The sequence below is a fragment of the Sinohyriopsis cumingii genome, chromosome 4, assembly GCF_028554795.1.
Source record: "Sinohyriopsis cumingii isolate HCF-2022 chromosome 4, ASM2855479v2, whole genome shotgun sequence".
NCBI classification, from domain to species: Eukaryota; Metazoa; Mollusca; class Bivalvia; order Unionida; family Unionidae; genus Sinohyriopsis; species Sinohyriopsis cumingii.
Window position 1 is genome coordinate 21,960,650 of NC_142964.1, and position 23,008 is coordinate 21,983,657.

Here is a 23,008-nt window from a genome sequence, read left to right on the forward strand (position 1 = left end):
GCTGTAGAAGTCAATTGTAAGAAAATTATACCGTGAATCATGTATATTTGATTCCAATAGGGATATAACCGTTCTGGATTTGCACCGTTCTCTCTCTCTCTCTCTCTCTCTCTCTCTCTCTCTATATATATATATATATATATATATATATATATATATATATATGGATAGAGAGAGTTGACTGAGCTAGTGTAGACGTAATTCATACTGTCTCATTCACGAAAACCTTGTTGCTGTTTTTCAAAAATCAACACAATCTTGTCCGCTCAAATGAGACCAAAATAATAGCAACCATGAAACCAAGACCAGTGCCAACTTCTTATTCTGAAAAACCAACAGTGTGTGTGTGTGTCTGTGTTCTGTCAAACTTTGTTATTAACGTTAAAATAGAAATTCTTTGATGGCAAGGTCTATTTTATCCCGCTTTAGATATACGCTACAAAGACAGAAAAGAAAATCGTCTCGTCTGTTACGAGTTATGAAACTTGATACGTTCACTCTTAAAAGTTCTCTTTATCTTTGTACACAAAGTGTGCCCAGTTTTCATAAAATCTATTAATGGTAATAAAACGTATAACAATATATATTAAAACCCATTTTTAAGCAAATGTATTGCCTTTTAATGAATATTTATTATCCCTTGTGTTTCTTAAAGCCCTGGGAACATGTTTATACATACTTATATTTGTACCTATTATGGTACCATCATAAAACCATACAGACTCTCAAATCATGACATATTACAGGGAAACCTAAAACTTTGTCATCAATAAAATTTAAAACGAAGTAGACGTGATGGTAGGTCTACTGCGTAGTGACATAAATATGAGTTAAAATAAGGATCTCCGACATAACGGAAATTTCACAAACACCAATAAATGCCATTTTCTGTTGACATTTGGATTCACCACGCAGATTATACCTTTCACATTTACGAAAGTAAAAGATGTCATTCGGAATTTATCGCTTCTAACGTTAATTCCCTTTAACACAAAACTAACGCTCTATCTGATAGATTACTAAAAATAAGTGGATGGGGAATTCCTAAGGTCACATAATATGAACCGTTCTCGCTTCCTCTCATATCTGCTTATCATAAACATATCTCGATTGTCGTAAACATCTGAGGCAAATTAGTATTTCCAATTAACCAAGTCTAGGTACTCCATGTTTAAATACAAAAGCTAACCTCCAAGACAGCTGCGACTACATAGAGTCATCCAGGATGCTCTCCATTCGAAGTCGTCAAAACACGGTTCCACTATACATTCCTCGGTGCTAGGGGGTTTAGTGCCTTTCGTAATAATAATACGTATAAATATCATTATTTTTATTGTCATCATCATCATCGTCCGGCAAAGGAGGAGAAGAAAATTTAGGTGTTATAAATATAGACAATTAAAGCAATTAACTCAAAGCTAAAGTAAATTAGGTAAATAAACTCTTATAATCAAATTTAGACGAAAAAGTCTTAATACTGTTTAAATTTCTTTTACAAACAAAACAAATTTTAAACTGTTATATAGATAAACGAAAGAAGCGCAACTACATGCATGATTTTTAGATATATGTTTCGTTACAAAGCAGATCCAGTTAGCTTTGCTCTCTCTCTCTCTCTCTCTCTCTCTCTCTCTCTCTCTTATATTTAAATGCGAAAATAATAGCAACCGTCGCAATCTGTATCTGGAAGATCCGTTATGGCCTCAAGGAAACGGAGGTACACCTGACAGCGTACGTAGCGGAAGCGTGTCCCCTTTCCACAAGACGCGCTGCACGGGCCCCACTCACTCGTATCAAATCTGGAATCAGAATTTAAACTGTTTAAAAAACAGCGTCTATACAAAAATGCTTGTAAAAACACAGTTTAGATCATTTATTTGAACTGTGTATAACTATATTCAGGAGTGTATTTAATCCAGGCACAAAAAGATGCTTTTAGTTCAGCCATAATTCACTGTTCAAAAGAAATTACGTCCCTGTTCTTTGTCATTTCTTACATCCTTTCCCGGTAACCAAACTTATGAAATCCGATTTGATTTTCCAGTACAGCTCAATGTTGCATCCCTTCAGGAAATAAAACAGAACCTTAAGTTCAATGTGGAGATTTTTGGATATAACACGAGAGCTTAAGTCCAATACAGAGGTTTCTGGAAATAAAACAGGAGCTCAAATCCAATATAAAGAGAAATAAACACAGGTTTAAAAGTTATAAGTACAGCTCCCTGCAACCCACCCCCGCTTCCAACCCATCCACCCAAAAATATTACAATATTTTATGTCTCTGTACTCGAAAATCCCTCACAAATAACAAATATTAAGTATAACAGACGCGTTTTGGTAAAGAAATGAAAAGAAACGAAAACAGCATACATGTATAGACTTTTTAAAGTTCAAATGCAAACTGTTAATTAGATACTTTAAACCAATGTTTAATCAAGGAAACAATATCATAACCGATTAATTCGATTCAGATTAAACGGACAACAAGAAAATTTACTAGAAAAATGTACTGTCAAATCTGCGATCGCATATTATAAACAGCAATGATGAAAAAAAGTTTGGTTTATTTGTGACTGAAAAAATCAACAATAAACTGATGATTAATCTTGGCTTACTGTGGGATTCTTAAATCTGGGGAATCCGCATCATCTCCAAGTACAAATGTCCCAGTCTTTCCGGCCGTCAGCTCCCCAAGTTCCTGGATGTCATCTGAGTGGGGGAAAATACCATGTATAAAGTGAGGGAGAGAGAAATGAATGTAGCAGTTTTTAATCAATCAATCAATAAAATTTTGTCACCCTGACTTCCACTTATACTGTTATCTTGTTTACAAGGGACAGTAGTGGGAATGGTTTTGTCCAGGACATTCAGAAATTGTGCTCTTATCCGACGACCATGCCCAGTTGGATTATCGATACATTTTGCCTGTAACACGTCCTTTGGATCTCCTATAGTTTCCAGGTAACGTTATGGGAACCAAGAACCGTCCCAGGTATAAAAGTCTTCATTGGTGAAATAAATTCATTTTATTTTCTGATTATATCCATTATTATATAACTTACAAAATGCTTGCTCTAAAGCATTTTCTTCTTTTCCATCCTTTCCTTTAATTATTTTTCTTTTCTCGAAAGGCAAGCAATTAGAAAAGAATTTCCAGGAATTCCAGATTAGACCGATTCTTCATTTAAACTGCAGAATGTTGAAAACATCTTGGATATTATTCAGTCATAACAGGACTTTCAAAATTAGCTCTTGTGATGGTTGTCACCTTACCACCATTGTCAATAAGGATCAACGAGGCGATAACACCATGCTGATATGACCATCTGTTCAAACGATTTTCAAATTAGCTCCTGTGTCGGCCATTATTGAACGACAAAATCGCCCCATTTTCGTTAAGGCCAGCCAGAAATTGTAATAAGCTTTTAGTGATAACCCCATGTTCATATGATTATCCATTCAAGAGTATTAGAGATAACAAGATTTTTAAGATGATCAATATGGCAGCCATACTGGATGTCAGAACGGTAGAGTTTTCACTTAGGACCATCTAGAAACAGGGGTCTCATACTCAAATTGCCACAAGTGCCACGTTAGAACTAGTTCGTTGGCCCATGGGCCGCATCACTGAAACCTTTCCATACAGCGAAAGCGGCTCATATAAAAGGCAGCCGATGAAAATGCTGGAAACAAGAAGTAAAAGATGCAACAATCAAATCTCTGTCAAACCTGGCTGGCTGTGACGAAAAATAATCGCAATATTAATTATTTTACACATTCTGGATGTCGTTGCGGGCCGCGGGAAAACTACATAAGACGCATGCGGCCAGCAGGCCGCGGTTTGAGACCCCGGAACTAAACCATGGCATCAGTGTGTGTGTAAAATTTCATGGCAATCCTTCAAGTAGTTTAGGTGAAGTAGCGACTACAAACTGTTGCTAACGGACATACGGACGACAGACAACAGAGTATCCCATACGATGTTTGGTCTTTGAACCGTAGAACAACAAGGTATTTCTGTCAAAGGAACCTTTTATATATATAAGATGAAATTAATTTTGAAATTTCACCGACAGTATAACCTCAACAGTAGTTCTCTGCCATTTTAGACATTTTACAAAATATTCTGGGCACTCAGCGTTGAACAGCTGTCTTTCTTTCTATACGTATATATCTCTACCTGCCGACCCAGATACTGGCATTTCTACATTAATAAAGGCTTTCTTATCTATGGGATTTTTGTTTACATTCATTAAGTAGTCCAAAAGTGATAAGTATTGCTTACACGACAGAGAACATTTGTAACATTACTTAAATGGAATTTTGATTCGACAAAATGATTTTTGGAAAATCACTCCTGAAAAATGATGTACGTTATTAAAACCGTGCAAACCAAACCTCAGTGACTGGACGGAAACACAAGATGTAACAGATAAATATCGTAAATGGCGATAATAATCGCCTCCGGTGATCTAACAAATGTTATTCTTAGATGATCAGTTACCATGAGTCACGATGAAATCTCGTCAGTGATAACATTTACTTCCACCCAGGAGAATCTGTTCCCATGCTGACACGTGACAACAAACAGACACGCAATTTTGTTACAGTTACATTTATCAGCCGATCTTGGTATGAAGCTATTCTTATACGATCAGTTACCACGTACCGCGACATGATCGTTTCCATGATAAACTTTACTTCCACTGAGGAAAATCTGATTACCAATCTAACATAATGACTACAGAACAAAATGCATTTGGTAACCGGTACATTTCGCCGCAGGAAGTCTTATTTTCAGATTTCTCTCCCATACACAAAGGTGTCGGTCTTCATTGGATGAACCTACCGTTGAAGACAGCAGTAACGGTTTATTGTAATGGAGGACTTGATCAAAGATACAGAATGTATTTGTACATATCTTTTTATACACTTTATATATGCTTATGAGTCTTTTATATATATATATATATATATATATATATATATATATATATATATATATATATATATATATATATATATATATATATATATATCGAAGTGTCCAACTGTAGATATTACACGGCCTTCGTAATCCATATCCTGGATATTAAACGAATAAACCGTGTCCATCTGTATACAGGGCCTTCGTGATCCAGATGTTACAGGGCCTTTGTCATCCATGTTAGACATTAAACGAATAAATAGTGTCTGACTGTAGATAATACAGACCTTCAGGATCCATATGTTAGACATTTTGATGAATAGACAGTGTCTGACTGGATATTACAGGGCCTTCGTGATCCATGTCAGACATCAAACGAATAAATAGTGTCTGACTGTTGATAATACAGGGCCTTCGTGATCCATGTGTTAAACATTTTGATTAATAGACAGTGTCTGACTAGATATTACAGGGTCTTCGTGATCCATGTCAGACATTAAATGAATAAATAGTGTCTGACTGTAGATAATACAGGGCTTTCGTGATCCATGTGTTAGACATTTTGATTAATAGACAGTGTCTGACTGTAGATAATACAGGGCCTTCGTGATCCATGTGTTAAACATTAAATGGATAAACAGCGTCTGACTAGATATTACAGGACCTTCGTGATCCATGTCAGACATTAAACGAATAAATAGTGTCTGACTGTAGATATTACAGGGCCTTCGTGATCCATATGTTAGACATTTTGACGAATAAACATATGCTAACGCTACTGAAGAATACGTGTAGTTCTACAATGTTCAAACTGTGATTTACATTTCATTTGCCTGAACTTTAAGCATAGCTTCTTTGTTTCTCAGATGTCTGCAAATTTCATTGAATGTGAAAACGTCGTACTGGATTTTCATTATTATCAATGGATATAAACCAAGAGTAATTTTGTAATTTATTATGGATTTTCATTATTATCATGGATATGAACCAAGAGCAATTTTGTAATTTATTACGGATTTTCATTATTATCATGGATATGAACCAAGAGCAATTTTGTAATTTATTACGGATTTTCATTATTATCATGGATATGAACCAAGAGCAATTTTGTAATTTATTACGGATTTTCATTATTATCAATGGATATGAACCAAGAGCAATTTTGTAATTTATTACGGATTTTCATTATTATCATGGATATGAACCAAGAGCAATTGTGTAATTTATTACGGATTTTCATTATTATCATGGATATGAACCAAGAGCAATTTTGTAATTTATTACGGATTTTCATTATTATCAATGGATATGAATCAAGAGTAATTTTGTAATTTATTACATAAACATCAGATTATTTTCAATGACATAGAGCTTTCAAAATTCACGACATCTTGCATGCTAATTAAATCGTAATTAATGAATGCAAATGTTCTTTGACTTATATGGAGAATATGAAAGCCTTCTGAGCTACTGGACACACACGAGTTTAAAATGAAAAAGAAAAGAAAAGCAAGAACAACACACCCATGCACACACATATATTCCAGAGATTTAACCTGATATATCTAAGTGACATATTTAAGTAAAATGATTATAAACCAACAGGATCTTTAATTTACTCGGCTCTCCTAACTAGTAAGTTTCGATGTACCCTGAATCGTTTCCTCTGACTTTGTTTCATTCTTTTTAGGGAATGAGCGAATGGCCTTGTGAATTAGGATGCATGGGTTTCAGAGATAGGCCACAGGTGCCATTACTCTCGGCATGGGTTTCAGAGCTAGGCAACAGGTGCCATTACTCTCGGCATGGGTTTCAGAGCTAGGCAACAGGTGCCATTACTCTCGGCATGGGTTTCATTCTTGCTTTGAGCGATCTATATATAAAGAAATATTTCCTTTTATGTCCTGAAACAAAGTACATTTACTGTTTAATATACATTTCAAAGCGAGAAACGTCGATTTTGGATAAATGTCTCCAGTTTTGTTTGTGCCAATGCAGTCAACACTGTAGACATAATTCTAAATACATTTTTTTTTCAGAAAGTTTACAACAACTTAGAACAGTAACATTTTTACAAAAATATCTTTTACGTCGAATGTTTTATAGAATGTCTTTTCACTGTTTTATTAATGATTCTGTACGGAAAATAGAAACGAATATTTTTTTTCCCGTTAATAATGCATTAACTGCGCGGACTGAGAACGTTAACATTGTTGGTGTAGCGTTATAGAGCAGTCGAATCCGACAGCCCTCAGATCATACCATTTTGAAACTAAATATTCGTATGACTGTGATTTAAAGTGTTATGACTTGCATATATATTTTTCTGTTTTTCTGCTATAAAACAGGACTTGGGTGAGTATGAGAAGATGGCAGTCTAGTTCGATAACAGACTCTTCATACCAATTTTGAGAGTAACTCGATTTGGGTTTGGAGTCAACACTCATCGGTATCTGATTCATCCATAGGAACGAGTGTGATGATAGTAATAAGATTTTTCCTTAAAGAGATTAACGCTCTACTGATCGAAGGGAATGTCAGGGATTCAAGATAAGACCATATCTTCTTTGTCACAATTTTTATTTAGGGCCAACTAGACCAAGAGATGAATGTGTGTGTAAAGTTTCATGGCAATCCCCGAAACAGTTTAGGAAGAGCAGCGATATCAAACTTGTGCTGACGGACGGACGACAGACGATGGACGGACGACGGAGAAAAGACCATCCCACGACTTCTTCTGATCTATGACCAGTGGAGCCACAACTCATTAAACAAATTTTGGAAATTTATTCAATCCACATTTCCACAGTCTGCGTTTAAACGTCCCTCGTTTGTCAGACTTTATGAAGTATTTTGACACTAAATATCAAAAGGCAACATGTCGTGCTAAATCAAGTCAACAATAGTCTATGTGATCATATGATTCGTCTTGAAATTTATTTTAAATAAACTAATACATTTTATTTTCTGGCATCCTTTTGTATCACAATACATGTACAGTGTTGACACATTATCTATGATGGCCATACAAAAGAGAGAGAGAGAGAGACAGAGAGAGAGAGCATAAATGAGAAAAGAAGAATAAGTTAAATATGATGAATATATCTTGACTAAGGGGATATATATTTTGCAAATTTAGAAAAGAAAATAGTTGCAGAGGTTATATCGCCAGTGGCAAGAAAACTTTTCTCACAATGATACATGTGAATATATATATATATATATATATATATATATATATATATATATATATATATATATATATATATATATATATATATATATATTTATATTTATCACATATTCCGTACACTTTGCCAATAGAGTGTGCAGTTTAATATTTTTGATATTATAACATGTGAACATAATCACGTTATTTGATTCTGATTGGTCCAAAGAAGCCATTAAAATTATTGTTCAGTATTCTCTTTACAGATTGACTGATGTATTGACAACTGTTTTGTCTTTTGTAAAATGTTATGCTTATTTGGATGTACGCTTATTGTTTGATTTATATTTAACAAAAATGTATAACATAATTTTACTATTTCAACTTTGTTTGGGACTATTTTTTATGCACAACAAATGAAAGGTAAATCGTCTGTCAGAATGAACAAAATTATACATTCTTCTTTCTGTATATTCTATCTAAATAATTTTTACTGAAATAAAACTATGTCATATAAAGAATCTATAATGGGTAATGATTTAATATTACATTTATGAAATACGTTAAATAATGTCCAGCTTTTGCGAGCCTTGGCGAACAACAGATGGACATTATTCAACTCGTTTCATTACTTATTGAAAAAATATGTATCGTCTTTCGCACTAAGAAAGATAATCTTACTTGGAAGGAGGAAAAAGTTCACGCAATTGTTCATTATAGCGCATTAGGCATACGGTTACTCAAGGCTGTGCATTCGAATTCCAGTGAACAGATTTGTCCATAACTAGAACGCAAATGTAGCACTCCCAGAGAAGGCATACTAAATAAAACATCATACGTGTAATATACGTCATTTATAATGGGGCATTTGCCTGCAACTCTGAATAAGAAGTCTGGTACTCTCGCATGTGAAATATCTTCTAAATTGCAAGATGTCAGTTGGGGGGGGGGGGGGGCATTTATTTAAAATGTATCAAAAGAAAATTTCAAGATATATTTACAACGGGGTATATAAGTATTTCGTTTTTTCCAAACTGATTTTTCTATTTACTTTAATAACTGATGTCACGTGTTTTTTGTTTTTAAGCTGATGCATCACCGAGTTAGAAGCTGGTTTTAGTTTCAATTTTGGTTCGATTACAACACATCGATGATGTCACGAAATTCTTGCCTTTGAGTAAATAGGTATGTATAATTGAGCTTTTGCCATATTTTATTGGTATTACTTGTTATGTACTTCTAGCTTCCAGACGATACAGCCACAAAGGATCACCGTTATTAGAGTCAAGTCCAGTCTTGTACACGTCAAACATAGATAAGGTATGATGTATGATCAGCGTATGATTGGTATGAATGGCGTAAGTTATGCATACCAATCATGCCAAACGTATTTATGCTGTTCTGCTCTTTATTCATGTGGACTGGGTCCTAAAAACAAGTCAAGCCATTAGATCTTTCTGGCATCAATTTCACCAATGCAAGTCCCGGAATTTAGTCAGGACTGAAGACACTTGATAGATTAATTTAAAGTAAAACTTACATTCCATCCAATTTGATTACTGAATTCTAAATTAAAGTTTAAGTCCAGATTTTTGTTGTGTTAGTGAAATCCACTTCTGGTGGAGCTATGATTGTCTAACTTTTCAAGCGTATGCCTTCCCTAGGAGTGCGCTATCGATACAGTTAATACTCACCTTTCTTGTCGTATTCTGCATATGGCCGCACTTAAAAAGAAGCAATTGTAAGAATGTGAGCCACACCCAAACAACAGAGCTATAAAGCAAGCAAAGCAGAAAGCAATTCAAACCACAAGACTAACACTCTTGTAATAAAAGCTTTCATCCAAACAAGACGAGTAAAAATGTTCTGACGGACAACGAACAGGTGGACATTGGAATGCGATTGCAAAGAATGTGTAATCTATTTAATCTGGAAAATGTACCATCCTAGCTATAAACACTATATTGTGTGAGGAATATATTTGTGTTGCCAAGGAACTGCGGAGGATATTCTCCAAAGACTCGTAAACGAAGCTGTTCTCAACAGTTTCTGATTATATATATATATATATATATATATATATATATATATATATATATATATATATATATATATATATATATATATATATATATATATAAGAAAATGGCATTTGCAATAGTAACAAAATTATATATTTGATGGTGAACTGAATTTTACTCACGAAAGTTGAGCTTGGAAATGAAATAATTTTATCTTCGTCTTGTTTCCAATTAATTGGTGGTACGAATTTGTTTTGAATATATGACATTTCTTTCTCAAAATACACATCTAAACTTTCGATAAAACACAAAATGTAATGCCCTTGTTTGTGTCATAATTTCAAAAGTGTGGTGGAAACAATGCTTTTGCATGCCAGTGCTCGCTGTATTTCATACTTAACCTTGCAACGAATTTTAATTATTAAATTAACTAAGAGCTCAGTAAACTTAGTGGAAAATTATCTTTCTTACTTTCCACTGATGATATTTCTCTACGATGAAGTTTGATTTAATATTGTGATGTTGTGGTAGAAGACATCTTCTATAACGCCGTGTTCCAAACCTCTTTAGCATACGCTGTTTAAATGTAAGTAAATTTTAATATCTCTGACTACAGTCCTTAGATTTACTTCCAAAGTAGTACCGGTTTTCTGCTTTGTTGTTTATTTTAACCGAAAACTAATTTTGAGACAAACTGATAGCTCCGGCATCGCGGGTGATGGTTCACTGTCCAGCAGTTTTCGTCACTTGCACAATGTTGAAAGTAGCGGTTGGTTCTCAATTAACTCATTACACGCTGGAGGTTTTTGTCATTTTCGCCTATAATGCGAGTAGGAAACACATTTTGGGGGCTATTTCTGAATACATCCTAATACATCGACTTCCAAGAGATTTTCCATTAGCCTAATGCCTAGTTGTGTTAGAAACATGTTTTTCATCGGTTATTTTGCTCACGCATGAGCAGAAGGGTAAAATATAGAGTTCTTTTTCTTTTCTTTTTTGCCTAACGGACCTATCATTTTTGTATCGAGACCACTCTTTATTTCAAATGCCCTCATTATCCTACTTTTTGCAAAGGTTCACCTGTCTGTGTGCAGTTCAGACCAGTCTGTCTTAGATCTAAGGCCAAAAAGTCTAAATTCCGGACACAAAATCGGATTCCGACCACGGCCGAATTTTGCGTGAAAACAGTTCTAAGAAGTTAGGTTTTTCCGTCTGTATTTTGTAGTGAAACTAAAACGTCCATATTTGTTGGTATCATTGTAGAGTTACATCTGTCTACCTTTCTATAATACCACCCACTTTAGTGTATCCTACATGACCTTGACGCTACAGAGCTCGGCAGTAGGCTACTACCTCCTGCCACGTAAACGAGACGCCAGGGGTTAATGAGTTAACCAGCCGTAAATAGTACTATTGTAAATTAAAACCGGGCATAAAATATAACGATTTGGCAAGAACTGTCCTGGAACAAGTGCGTATGAAGTCCAATTTATTTACTTTTGAGAAATTGAAATGTACATATTTTATCGCAGGCACTAGCACACCGAGTCTGGAAAAAATCTCATCTTACCAACTTCATAAGAAAACTTTATACAAGTAGTACATGATGCCTGCTTAAGGTGAAAAGATATGCAGTTTACTCTGATTTTTAGGCTTGATATAATTTCATGTAATGATTATTTTGTTAACTGAAATCTTAAGCATATAGCAGCTATATGAAATGTGGAAACTGTGTGGCGATATAAAAATATACCATATACCATGACTAATGTAATTTTACATAGATTATCCGTGTATGAAAACGAGGATTAGTTTTGTAGCAACAAAGCTTTTCAATAAGAAACCATCAAAGGAGAGAGAGAGAGAGAGATAGAGAGAGAGAGAGAGAGAGAGATATGGGCGAGCATTAATGAATTTTCGATACTATCATCGAAACATATTCCCTCTTTCTTTGCTTCTTTCTTGGCAATCTTCAGCAACGTCTTGATGCCAAATTAGAGAAAACACAGCAAAATGTAATGTACAAACAATTATAACAGGATTATATTTGAACCAAATCACGAAAGAGACAATCAATCAAAAAGTGAGAAAATCATTTCCGTTGTTTAGATATAGAACTATACGCTGAACTATGTACTGCCAGAGAAACTTACATTCGAAGCAAGGATACATGCAGATATGCAGGAAAAAAGACTGTAAATGAGGAAATCTTATTAAATATGATTTAAGTAATGATTACCGCTCATGTTATAGCACAGGACACCAGTGGTACAGTTTTTGAGTACTCTTGGCTTTTCGCCCACGTCACAATATGTATCTCCCACGTGCCTGCAAATGACGTCACGATGTTGATATCCGGATCCGCAACTGACACTACACTGTAATCAGAAACAGGAAACAATCTAAATCACACTTGTACTCATTCAGGTAGTAATATCCACCAGATCACTTGAACAACACGTGTGTGATTATGGAAAATTTAGATCCTCTTTTAGTTTGGATATATGAGGGTGTATGTATGTATGTATGTTGTATGTATGTATGTATGTATGTATGTATGTATGTATGTATGTATGTATGTATGTATGTATGTATGCATGTATGTACGTACGAACGTACATACGTATGTATGTATGTATGTATGTATGTATGTGTTTGTGCGAGTGTATGTGCGTATCATATACTCCTTGCATAAATCGGTCTCGATAACGAATAAACTATTGTGACTTGCATTATTTACTCATTATTTGAGCAACAAAGTCTAAAATAGTTTCCAACACTTTCCTTTTCCAGCTGCCCTACTTATGCAATGCACCTCTGTGGTTCACGGGTAGGTAGGTCTACATTTACACGTTAGGAATAAGTATAATTATGTGGTTCACGGGTAGGTAGGTCTACATTTACACGTTAGGAATAAGTATAACCATGTGGTTCACGGGTAGATAGGTCTACATTTACACGTTAGGAATAAGTATACCTGTGTGGTTTTCTTCACCAGCAGATCTAATTTTACATCCTTGGAATTTGTATACATCCCATTAGACACTGTAAGGAGCATATATCTGACAAATTACCCACTCCTCCCTAACTCTAGTATTTGCCTTTTTCTTCCTTTGACCGGTACATAATAACGAATTCTTTCGTAATATTTACATTGATATTTGTTAGGCGGAATTATAATCTGCAGAGAAAGCATCAAATAGCTGGGTCACCACCCTACATACATCATGAAAAGAAGAAGAAAAAAACCTACAAGGCCACTTCTCAATTACTGCATAAGAACAAAACAAACAAAAACAAAACATCCCAAAATACAAGACCAGCCCCTTGCTACTACATTAAACACACACACACACACACACACACACACATGCACACGCACACACACAAGGTTAGTACACTTCCATAAGTACTGCATGACCCCCTCGCTCCACGACAAAACACGGTACTACTTCCCTTACTGCACAACAAAACACCGGGCCTTGTCCAGCGATACTGCATAAAACACAAATAGCATACGACCACATCATCCACTACTGTATTAAAACAAAAACCTAACACTCAATATCCCACCAGAAAAATCCTCTTATACCCCACCCCCTTAAAAAAATGATCTATCGAAGGGACTTGCTATCTACGGGGTGAAAATAACTTTCAAGGTTCCATAACAAAACCATTTCTTCGTTTTATCTCTCAAGTGTTCAAACCATCTCTGACATTCTTCAGCAATAACAAGTTTCGGGCCTGGAGTAGCCGCCTGGTCTAAAACGCTTGACTTGACCAGTCAGTGCCATCTCACCTGTGACCGCATGGGTTCGAGTCTATATAAGAAAGCTTGCCAGTAAGCTACCCGTGAGTAGGTGGTTCTTCCTCCACCAGTTATACTTGCCGCAATGTATAGTCTATCATATGATGAAAAATTGCGTTAAACCCACAAAAATGACAAGATTTTCAAATTAGCAGCTGTGGTACACGTATTGGACGTCAGCTTGGCACCATTTTCAATTAGGACAAAGTAGACAGTTTTCGAAATCTTCCGATGAAAATCCCCTGTAACAATGATCATCCATGGGGGGGGGGGAGCGGTTGCTGAAACAAGATTTTAAGACAGTTGTCATGGCAGCCATATTGGATGCATGACTGGCACCACTTTCATTTAAGACAAATTAGGTATCATGAAAGTATATTTGTGAACACCCCATGTTGATTTTCACGAATCTGTTACGATATTATAAATAATGATGCAGAAGGTGTGCATTAACGAATTTCGAGCCCTCACTCAGCGATACCGACACTCTAAATACATATAACAACTCAAGATAATACAGATATAAATTTTACAAAAATGTAAAGAATCAAATTAATCTATATATTCAGCATAAAGTCTTCAATTTCTGTTCAGTATAATTGATATTTTAATCGACCGGTTAATCGAATTCATGTTTAACACGTTAGTTCATCATTCGAAATTTCACGATCTATGTGAGGGAGTCACTATTTGTTGTCTTGCTCATTCTACTCATCTGCTTCAGTCTTTCTCCTCTTTCCTTATTCGGGGCCCCGAATGGCCGAGTGGTCTAAAGCGCTCGCCGTTACGAATCACTGCCATCTCACCTCTGTCTGCGTGAGTTCGAGTCTCAGCCTCGGCTAACGTTGGTACGTGAGAAAGCCTGCCAGTAGCTTCTCGTGGCTCGGTGGTTCTTCCCGGGGTTTTCCAGGGTTCTTCCTCCACCAGTTATACTTGGCCGCCATGTATAGCCTATCTTGTGCTGAAAAAATGGCGTTAAACCCTACAACAACAACAACAACAACTTTCCTTATTCCGTCCTTCCTTCTTTCGCTTCAACCTCTTCATCATTTCTCCTTTCCTTACTTCTATTTTTTTCTCATTCCTTTCCTTTCTCTTTCTTTCTACTTCTTTCTCATTCTGTCTATCATGAACAACCTTGTGCGTGCACCATGGAAGCTTTCTTTCTAAACTTTTAAAATCCAACTCCAATTCCCTTTTACGACATAAGCCACCACATTCTTGGAGTGACCATTATTTACAATTCGCTTCGAACACAGTTTCCCTTGTCTAGAACATTGTAGTTTAACTTAGCACGCAAGCGTCTGTACTCTTCCAGAATTCTCAGCGCACTGAAAATCTTAATGAAGTTTTTACTTACGAATGGTGCATTTCCAGATTAAATTTTATACAAAGCCCCCATTCGGGCTGAACACACTAGTCAACTATATTTAATTGGTCTGATCCCATCGTTTTAACTTATCTTTGCGTCAACTTGTCTCAAACTTGGCGGCTTTAACACAGTTAAGGGGTATATGAGGCCCACGTTGCCCCACTCCCCAAATGTCAGAGCTAATCAAAGGATTGTGGTCCTTTCAACCAATCATGGCGGCCCAAGAATGAGTAACATCTAGGTGGGACAACAACAACAACTTTCCTTAACTGGATGCGAGGCCAAAATTCTGCTACGAACAGAGTTCGTTACAATTATATAGCCGTCCATTTGGAGATGAGCAGAAATAACAACATTTTCAAGATATTACTTTCACTTCAGGAGGAACAGCAATAACGAGATTTTCAAGATAGCTGCTGTGTTGGCCATGTTGGATGTCAGATCGGCAGTATGTACATTTAAAACCCAAATGGACTTGCTAAGGCGTCTTCTGGTGACAAACCCACGTTTTAATATGACTTTTTGTTCAAGTAAAGGTGTGATAATAAGATATTTAAGACGGCCACCATGTTGATCTGAGACCGGCACCATTTTTATTTAGAACCAGCTCGACATCATTAGGAGTCTTTTAGAGAAACCCCATGCTGAGAGAAAAATCCATTTAGAAGGAATAGCAATAAAACGATTTTCAAGTAGCTTAGTACGATTTTCATGTAGCTTGGTACGATTTTCATGTAGCTTGGTACGATTTTCATGTAGCTTCGTGCTGTGGCCCAGTGAGGTGTCAGATCGATACCAGTTTTATTTAGTACCAACCAGACATAACAAGAAGGCCTTCAGTGAAAACCCTCTTGATGATATGTCCAGCCCATCAGGAGAAGTAGTGATAGCAAGATTTTCAAGCTGACCACTGGCGCTGCCGTATTGAATGTCCGAGCGGTAGCATATTAATCGAGGACCAACTAGATAATGGGATGGATGTGTGTGTAAAGTATCAAAGCAATCATTCCAACAGTTTAGGAGGAGTAACGACAACAAACTTGTGCAAGCGTACCGACGGACGACATGAGGACTAACGACGGACGACGGACAACAAACAATCCGTTAAGCTCTTCTCGTCTATGACCAGTACAGCTAACAAATAACAAAACACGAAACCAGTAGAGACAAACATAAAACGTACTATAACGATGCAAAATTTTTTAGAATGATTTCTTTACATGGAGTAAACTGTCTGGGATATAATTTCAAAGTACAGTCTTACGTAGTACATTTTATGTAATTTACTGAATTGTTGTATATTACGCATTAGGTCTCGCTCGTGTTATTCTTTTCTATATCTCTGCTCAGTCCTTTGTTATTTCATCTCTAAATTTGATATTTTATGACCTTAACTACTTGATTCAGGGAATAACACCGTGGAAGACCATTTCCTATATAACGCTAACCAAAAAACCTGAAATAGCAGGGAATAGCTCACATCAACCACCATCTCCATCATAGGTTTACCAATGCTCTTATTTATCTGTGGGAATAACCTACTCAGGTGATGCCCAATTTAATATGCAAACTATTTTCTCCGGGCATCAAATTTAAGTTTAGAAATAAAATTAGCGTATCACTGATCCAATGAAGTCAGTTACTATAGCTCAGGGGTGCACAAACTTTTTCGGCCAAGTGCCAGATAGCATTTTCTAAGACCACTCAAGGGCCGCAAACAATAATTTCTTGAATATAATTACTGTTCACGGGCCAGATTTCTGTGTTGTTTTAACTTGCCCTGAGGGCCGGACAGAACACGTTCGCGGGCCGAATTCGGCCCACGGGCCACGGGTTGTGCACCCCTGCTACAGCTGAATATTTTTATCAGCTATTAAAGTAGTGTGTCTGTCTGTCCGTGATATTTGATATTTTATGCAGAGATACGGGATGCAGTCACGTGCTTTTTATGTAGTAGTAAGTTTTATGATTTCGTATTGTTGTGTGTTCGTGTCTGTGTGTGGGTGTATGTTTGTATTTATGCAGCAAAATGGAAAGTGTACCCGTGTTCTTTTTCGTTTTTTCAACAGTAGTACTGAAGTGAGGGTTAGACTTTTAAAGCAACATAATTTCACAGGTTTTCCTCACTGGTTATATTGGCTATTTAAAACAAAGATCTTGTATATATTATGCTTTGTTAAAAATACTTTGACTTAACTTTTTTGGTGCATGATTGATGGGAGTAATTTGGGTTACAGAGTGTACAGCTTGGACTTTCTTCAGAAGTGCACCTTTCAAAAAGCTGATAGTTCTGCTTGGTCATTTTTACTTCCTGGTCTTCAAAAGTAAATTGTGAAAAAAAAGCCGATAACTTTTGTTTACATTTTATGTATTTGGTAATTCATTCCTTGCACTTTCAGACACTGATACTATCTAGTGTATTTTAGACTAATCCAAGCTGATCTTTCGAGTACATGAGGGAAGCCATTTTGATTATCTGTGTATTTAGATCACGTACAATTTCCACAAGTACAAATATCCAAAGAACTTACACACACATAACACGAAAGTACCAAAGAGAGGTATGCCAAAATTTTCTTCATTGTGCGTGTTCTAAATGCAAACAGCTTCATTTTATACATGTCACTCTCTCAGAAGTTCATAATATCGGAAGAGCGCCCCCTTTATGCAACAATAAGGGAACTGGACTCGTGCATTGTTCTCTGTTTTTATACAATAGTTGAGATGTGGTCGATCTTTTATGCAGTAGTAAGGGAATTTGTTTCGTGGGGGTGGAGCTTAAAAAGCAGAAAGGGAAGTTTTCTTGTGTTTTGTTTTGTGACCTTTTGATACAGCAAGTTGGGAAATAGGCGCATGTTTCTTTTCTTGAATTTATTTATATGTTCTGTTTTGAATGCAGTTGTGAAGGAATTGGTCTCATGGGTTTTATATGCGAGGCTTTAATCAGTTGTACTGCAATTGGCCTCTTGTTTTTATGAAGCATTTACTGAAGTGGTTTCGTGTGTGTATGTTGTTGTTGATGTTTAATTTTTGTGCAGTAGTAAGGGAAGTGATCTAGCGTCTTTTCAAGTGGCGGGCTTACGCAGTTGAAATGTAAGCGGTCTCATTGTGTTTATTTTCATGCGGTAGTAATGGATGTGGTCTCATTTTGTTTGTTCTCATGCAGTAGTAAGGGATGTGGTCTCACTGTGTTTGTTTTCATGTAGTAGTAAGGAATGTGGTTTCACTGTGTTTGTTTTCATGTAGTAGTAAGGGATGTGGCCTCACTGTGTTTGTTTTCATGCAGTAGTAAGGGATGTGGTCTCACTGTGTTTGTTTTCATGTAGTAGTAAGGGATGTGGTCTCACTGTGTTTGTTTTCATGTAGTAGTAAGGGATGTGGTCTCATTGTGTTTGTTTTCATGCAGTAGTAAGGGATGTGGTCTCACTGTGTTTGTTTTCATGTAGTAGTAAGGGATGTGGTCTCACTGTGTTTGTTTTCATGTAGTAGTAAGGGATGTGGTCTCACTGTGTTTGTTTTCACGTAGTAGTAAGGGATGTGGTCTCACTGTGTTTGTTTTCATGCAATAGTAAGGGATGTGGTCTCACTGTGTTTGTTTTCATGCAATAGTAAGGGATGTGGTCTCACTGTGTTTGTTTTCATGCAAAAGTAAGAGATGTGGTCTCACTGTGTTTGTTCTCATGCAGTAGTAAGGGATGTGGTCTCATTTTGTTTGTTTTCATGCAGTAGTAAGGGATGTGGTCTCACTGTGTTTGTTTTCATGCAGTAGTAAGGGATGTGGTCTCATTGTGTTTGTTTTCATGCAGTAGTAAGGGATGTGGTCTCATTGTGTTTGTGTTCACGCAGTAGTAAGGGATGTGGTCTCATTGTGTTTGTTTTCATGTAGTAGTAAGGGATATGGTCTCACTGTATTTGTTTTCATGCAGTGCTTTTTGTTTTCAAGCAGTAGTAGTAAGGGATACGGTCTCGTGATAATTTTTGCTTGCGTTTTTATGCGGCAGTTGAGAAGTGGCCTCGTGGGGAGTTTGTTTTTATGCAGTAGTAATGAAAGTGGTCCAGTTCCGTTACTCTTTCCATACTCTAATATTCATATACAACAAGTAAAGCCATACATAAAATCTCAATAAATTTTACTTGCAAATGACGCTATACCTGGTAAGTATGGGAGACACAATGCCGTCCATACTGTCCATATTGTTAAATAAAGGTTGAGAAAAAATGCATTCTTGATGCAATTGCAAAAATGGTTATGAACAGTGTCGGAATTTTACTGATATGTAATTTGCAATTCTCCTTGATATGGCATTGTAAATATCTTTGCTGAAATCAATAAAAGTTTCCTGTATTTGGCAGTCAAATGTAGGCCTAGAAAACGTTATTTTTATACAATAAAGCATAAATATTTGTCAACTGCTTTATTATAAATGCAAGATATAAAAATCCATTAATGTGTAACCTATCTAATTGGGATCACACAAATTCCTTATCCCTGCCCATTTCGTTTGCAAATTGTATTATGTTTTAATATATATTCTGATTTGAATCTTACCACAGACCACTCCCCGGCATGCCAGGTCGGACATATATGATTATTACAGGATTTCCGCGCCGATGGTTTGAAATTGTTGCAGAAACTGTCTCGGACCCATTGCTGCATACCGTCTTCGAAAGTCTTGACGCACGTGACTATCCGCCATGACTGTCCACCACCACAGCTCTTGGTACAGTTCTGCCAGGGACCGACTCGCCACCTGTGAAGTAATACAAGAATTAATTATGACGACAGCAGAAAAAGAGCTTTAATGGAGAGATTTAATGAGTAATCGGTGTGCTTACAAAAGGCCGCAACAAAAACATCAAAGAGCTTTAATGAAATAATTTAATGTGCAGAGCATCAGCGCTCTTTCAATATGACCAGAGCATGGAAATGTATTTCCGAAAGGTCACACAGTCAAAATTACTTTTTAAGATGACATCTTGATAATATTGAACCCAAACTCCTCCCTCTCATGGGTTCACAATAATAATACACAGTATTTTAACATGCTGCGAACTTAATTAAAACAAATAAAAAAAATTCATTTTGGGGGGTAATAAATGTATAGATTTGTAAGAGAATGAAGATATATATATATATATATATATATATATATATATATATATATATATATATATAGTAACGTGCTCACCCCGGTTTAACTTCCGAGCAGAAGCTCACTTATATTTAGAAAATTTGTTCCTGTTTCGAAACTTCGGCAATCCTTAGACTGAGACCTTGTATTGGTTGCAATATTATAATGTATTGGTAGTACATAGAAAGTCGTCTGATAACAGACAAAATCCCAGTAGAAATAATGGCTTCTTATGCTAGCTACTTATACGTGAGGAAATTATTTATCTAAGTAAACAAACAACACAAAATCTGAATGAGAAAAACAGAGGATTTGTTTTAGTCTTTAAATGTCAATAAACAAATCGATATAATAGAGTTCACATATTCTCTTCCTAGTCAATAAATAAATTAATATAATAGAATGTGCATATAATTATGACCAACATTCTCAACAATTTGTATTAAATAATAATATTGATCAAATAGAATTTACTATAATAATTTAAGAATATTCATAGGGGTAACATTAAAATCCCATTAACAAACGGATTCAAATAAAGAGAATTAACATGCGAAACGGATTACCATTTCTGTTACAATAAAAATATAAAGTCATACAAATGTACTAAAATAGCGTTATGGAGGCCCTGTATTCCTACGTAAAAGTATTCAACGCTTTATCTTTTGCTTTGATTTTCCTTAGTACAGAAATTTACTATTAATTTTTATATTTCTGAAATGAATGTATATTTTCTAATATGATTATTTCCAGTTAATTTCTACTTAGAGAATGATAACATTCCCTATTACTTTTGGAAGCCGATTATACATTATGCATTGAATTTGCATACGAACTCGATGCCGGTTGAAGAGAAAGGGACTGGTGTGCATGCTACCCATATTTATAACCTTCGGTTGTACTACACAATGTAACACTCCGCCAAAAATAGTACAAGTATTTAAGACTCAATAAATATTAAAATTCGTTAAAATATTGAGATTCAAAACAAATACTGAATGCTAATTATATTATTACACTCTTAATTACAAACGTATGATCAAACACTAAAATCATTGTGTAACATGCATAAACAGTAAATATTGGCCTCCAAACAAGTTTTGGTGTGGGAAAATTAGAACATGCACTATCTGGATGCGTTGTTTTTGCAGGAGACGGTAAGTGCATTATTCTATTGCTTAGCATAACTTATTCTACGTTAAAACTAGTTACATTATCGGTTTATTGGTGTTCAATAATGATTGAATATACCGCGCAGTGGAAATCTGAGGTGCATCCAATACATAAATTGCCTCCAAAACAAAGATGGCGGACATCGTGAAATACATTTAACGTTGTACATAATATAAATCATACAGAACATTTGTTTTGTAATACATCGAACTTAACCGAACTTAACTTAGTCTTAGAATATCCATCTATAAATAAACTATTATATGTGTGATTTACAGCATTTAAACAATGTAAACCAATGATATGACACACTGGAGGTGCCTCCAATACATATATTGCCTCCAAAACAAAGATGACGGACAACGTAAAACATATCGAACGTTGTGCATAATATAAATGAAAGAGAACATTCTTTGGCAAAACATAGTATCAAACTACCCATCTGGACATGAAACTAGTATATTTGTATTCATGTACAATTCGTAACAATAGAGAGAGGAGTCTGTTTTATCCTCCGATATTCTGATATTTTCTTACAACATTGATTGAATTTCAAAGACCTATGAATAACAATAATTTCAGTTTCGGCCGAAAATGTCCCTGAGAATCAAAGGTAGTTTTAACAACCGCTTCTGTATTACGATGACAACAGTGGTGCCAAGTAGGGTTCTTATTGTTGCTCTTGTGGGTCATGGAACTTTGACGTTTTCTTAAAGATACTTGAAACAAGAGGTCCAAGTGAACCTGATATCACTCACAGGTCATTAAAGAACTCAACAGCTGACAATGTTGCTAAGCAGTTTTGGTTGCATGGTTAAAACATTTCTGAGTAAAGTGTGTTTGAAACTACGCGACCAGACGTAAGCTTTGCCAGTTACCTCATCAATATTGTGCTGATTTTACGTATTTAACTGTTGTCTTTCTGATAAAAGAAGGCTTAAGTAATAAGCATAGATCTCACTCATAATTGCAGTATACTAAATGTTAATGGCACAAACAGTTTCTCGTGGGTTTTTTTTATATTGAAGCTGAATGAAAAATAGTCTCTAGAAATATAACAAGCTCATCCAATCAAGCTCCAACCATCTTATCCATCATATGTGAAAATCTCGCACATAATCATACTTATGGGAGGTCTTGATGATGTTCAAAATTATATAATATTTCGGTCTCGAGAGTGATAAACAATCTCAGCCAGTCGGATGCAATATCAACACATTAATATGCATAGGTCTCGCGCATAATAAAACTTTTCCGACATCCCGAAAAATTAGTCTTTTGACCAAGTTTGATCAAAATTATGTCAGAAATGTCTCGACAATGGTAAGAACCTTAGCCCACGAGATGACATATCGCGCCATTAATATGTGCAATCTCGCTGCCAATTGTACTTTTGGACATGT

The 23,008-nt window shown here is 35.8% G+C and overlaps 1 protein-coding gene across 5 annotated transcripts in view; it reads right to left on the reverse strand.

Moving 5' to 3' along the window:
* The window catches only part of LOC149800795 (protein madd-4-like), a 155,195-nt gene that overhangs the window by 19,161 nt on the left and 113,026 nt on the right, over window positions 1-23,008 (reverse strand). For 4 of the 5 annotated variants that reach the window (XM_089954787.1, XM_089954784.1, XM_089954785.1 and 1 more), the window contains 6 exons: window positions 19,850-20,051; window positions 12,360-12,498; window positions 9,791-9,820; window positions 2,616-2,709; window positions 1,669-1,799; window positions 1,190-1,294 (listed from right to left, as the gene is read on the reverse strand). In XM_089954787.1, coding sequence (XP_089810913.1) covers window positions 1,190-1,294; window positions 1,669-1,799; window positions 2,616-2,709; window positions 9,791-9,820; window positions 12,360-12,498; window positions 19,850-20,051 — 701 coding nt within the window. The remainder of the gene's footprint in view (window positions 1-1,189; window positions 1,295-1,668; window positions 1,800-2,615; window positions 2,710-9,790; window positions 9,821-12,359; window positions 12,499-19,849; window positions 20,052-23,008) is intronic. The other variant, XM_089954786.1, reaches the window with a different exon arrangement.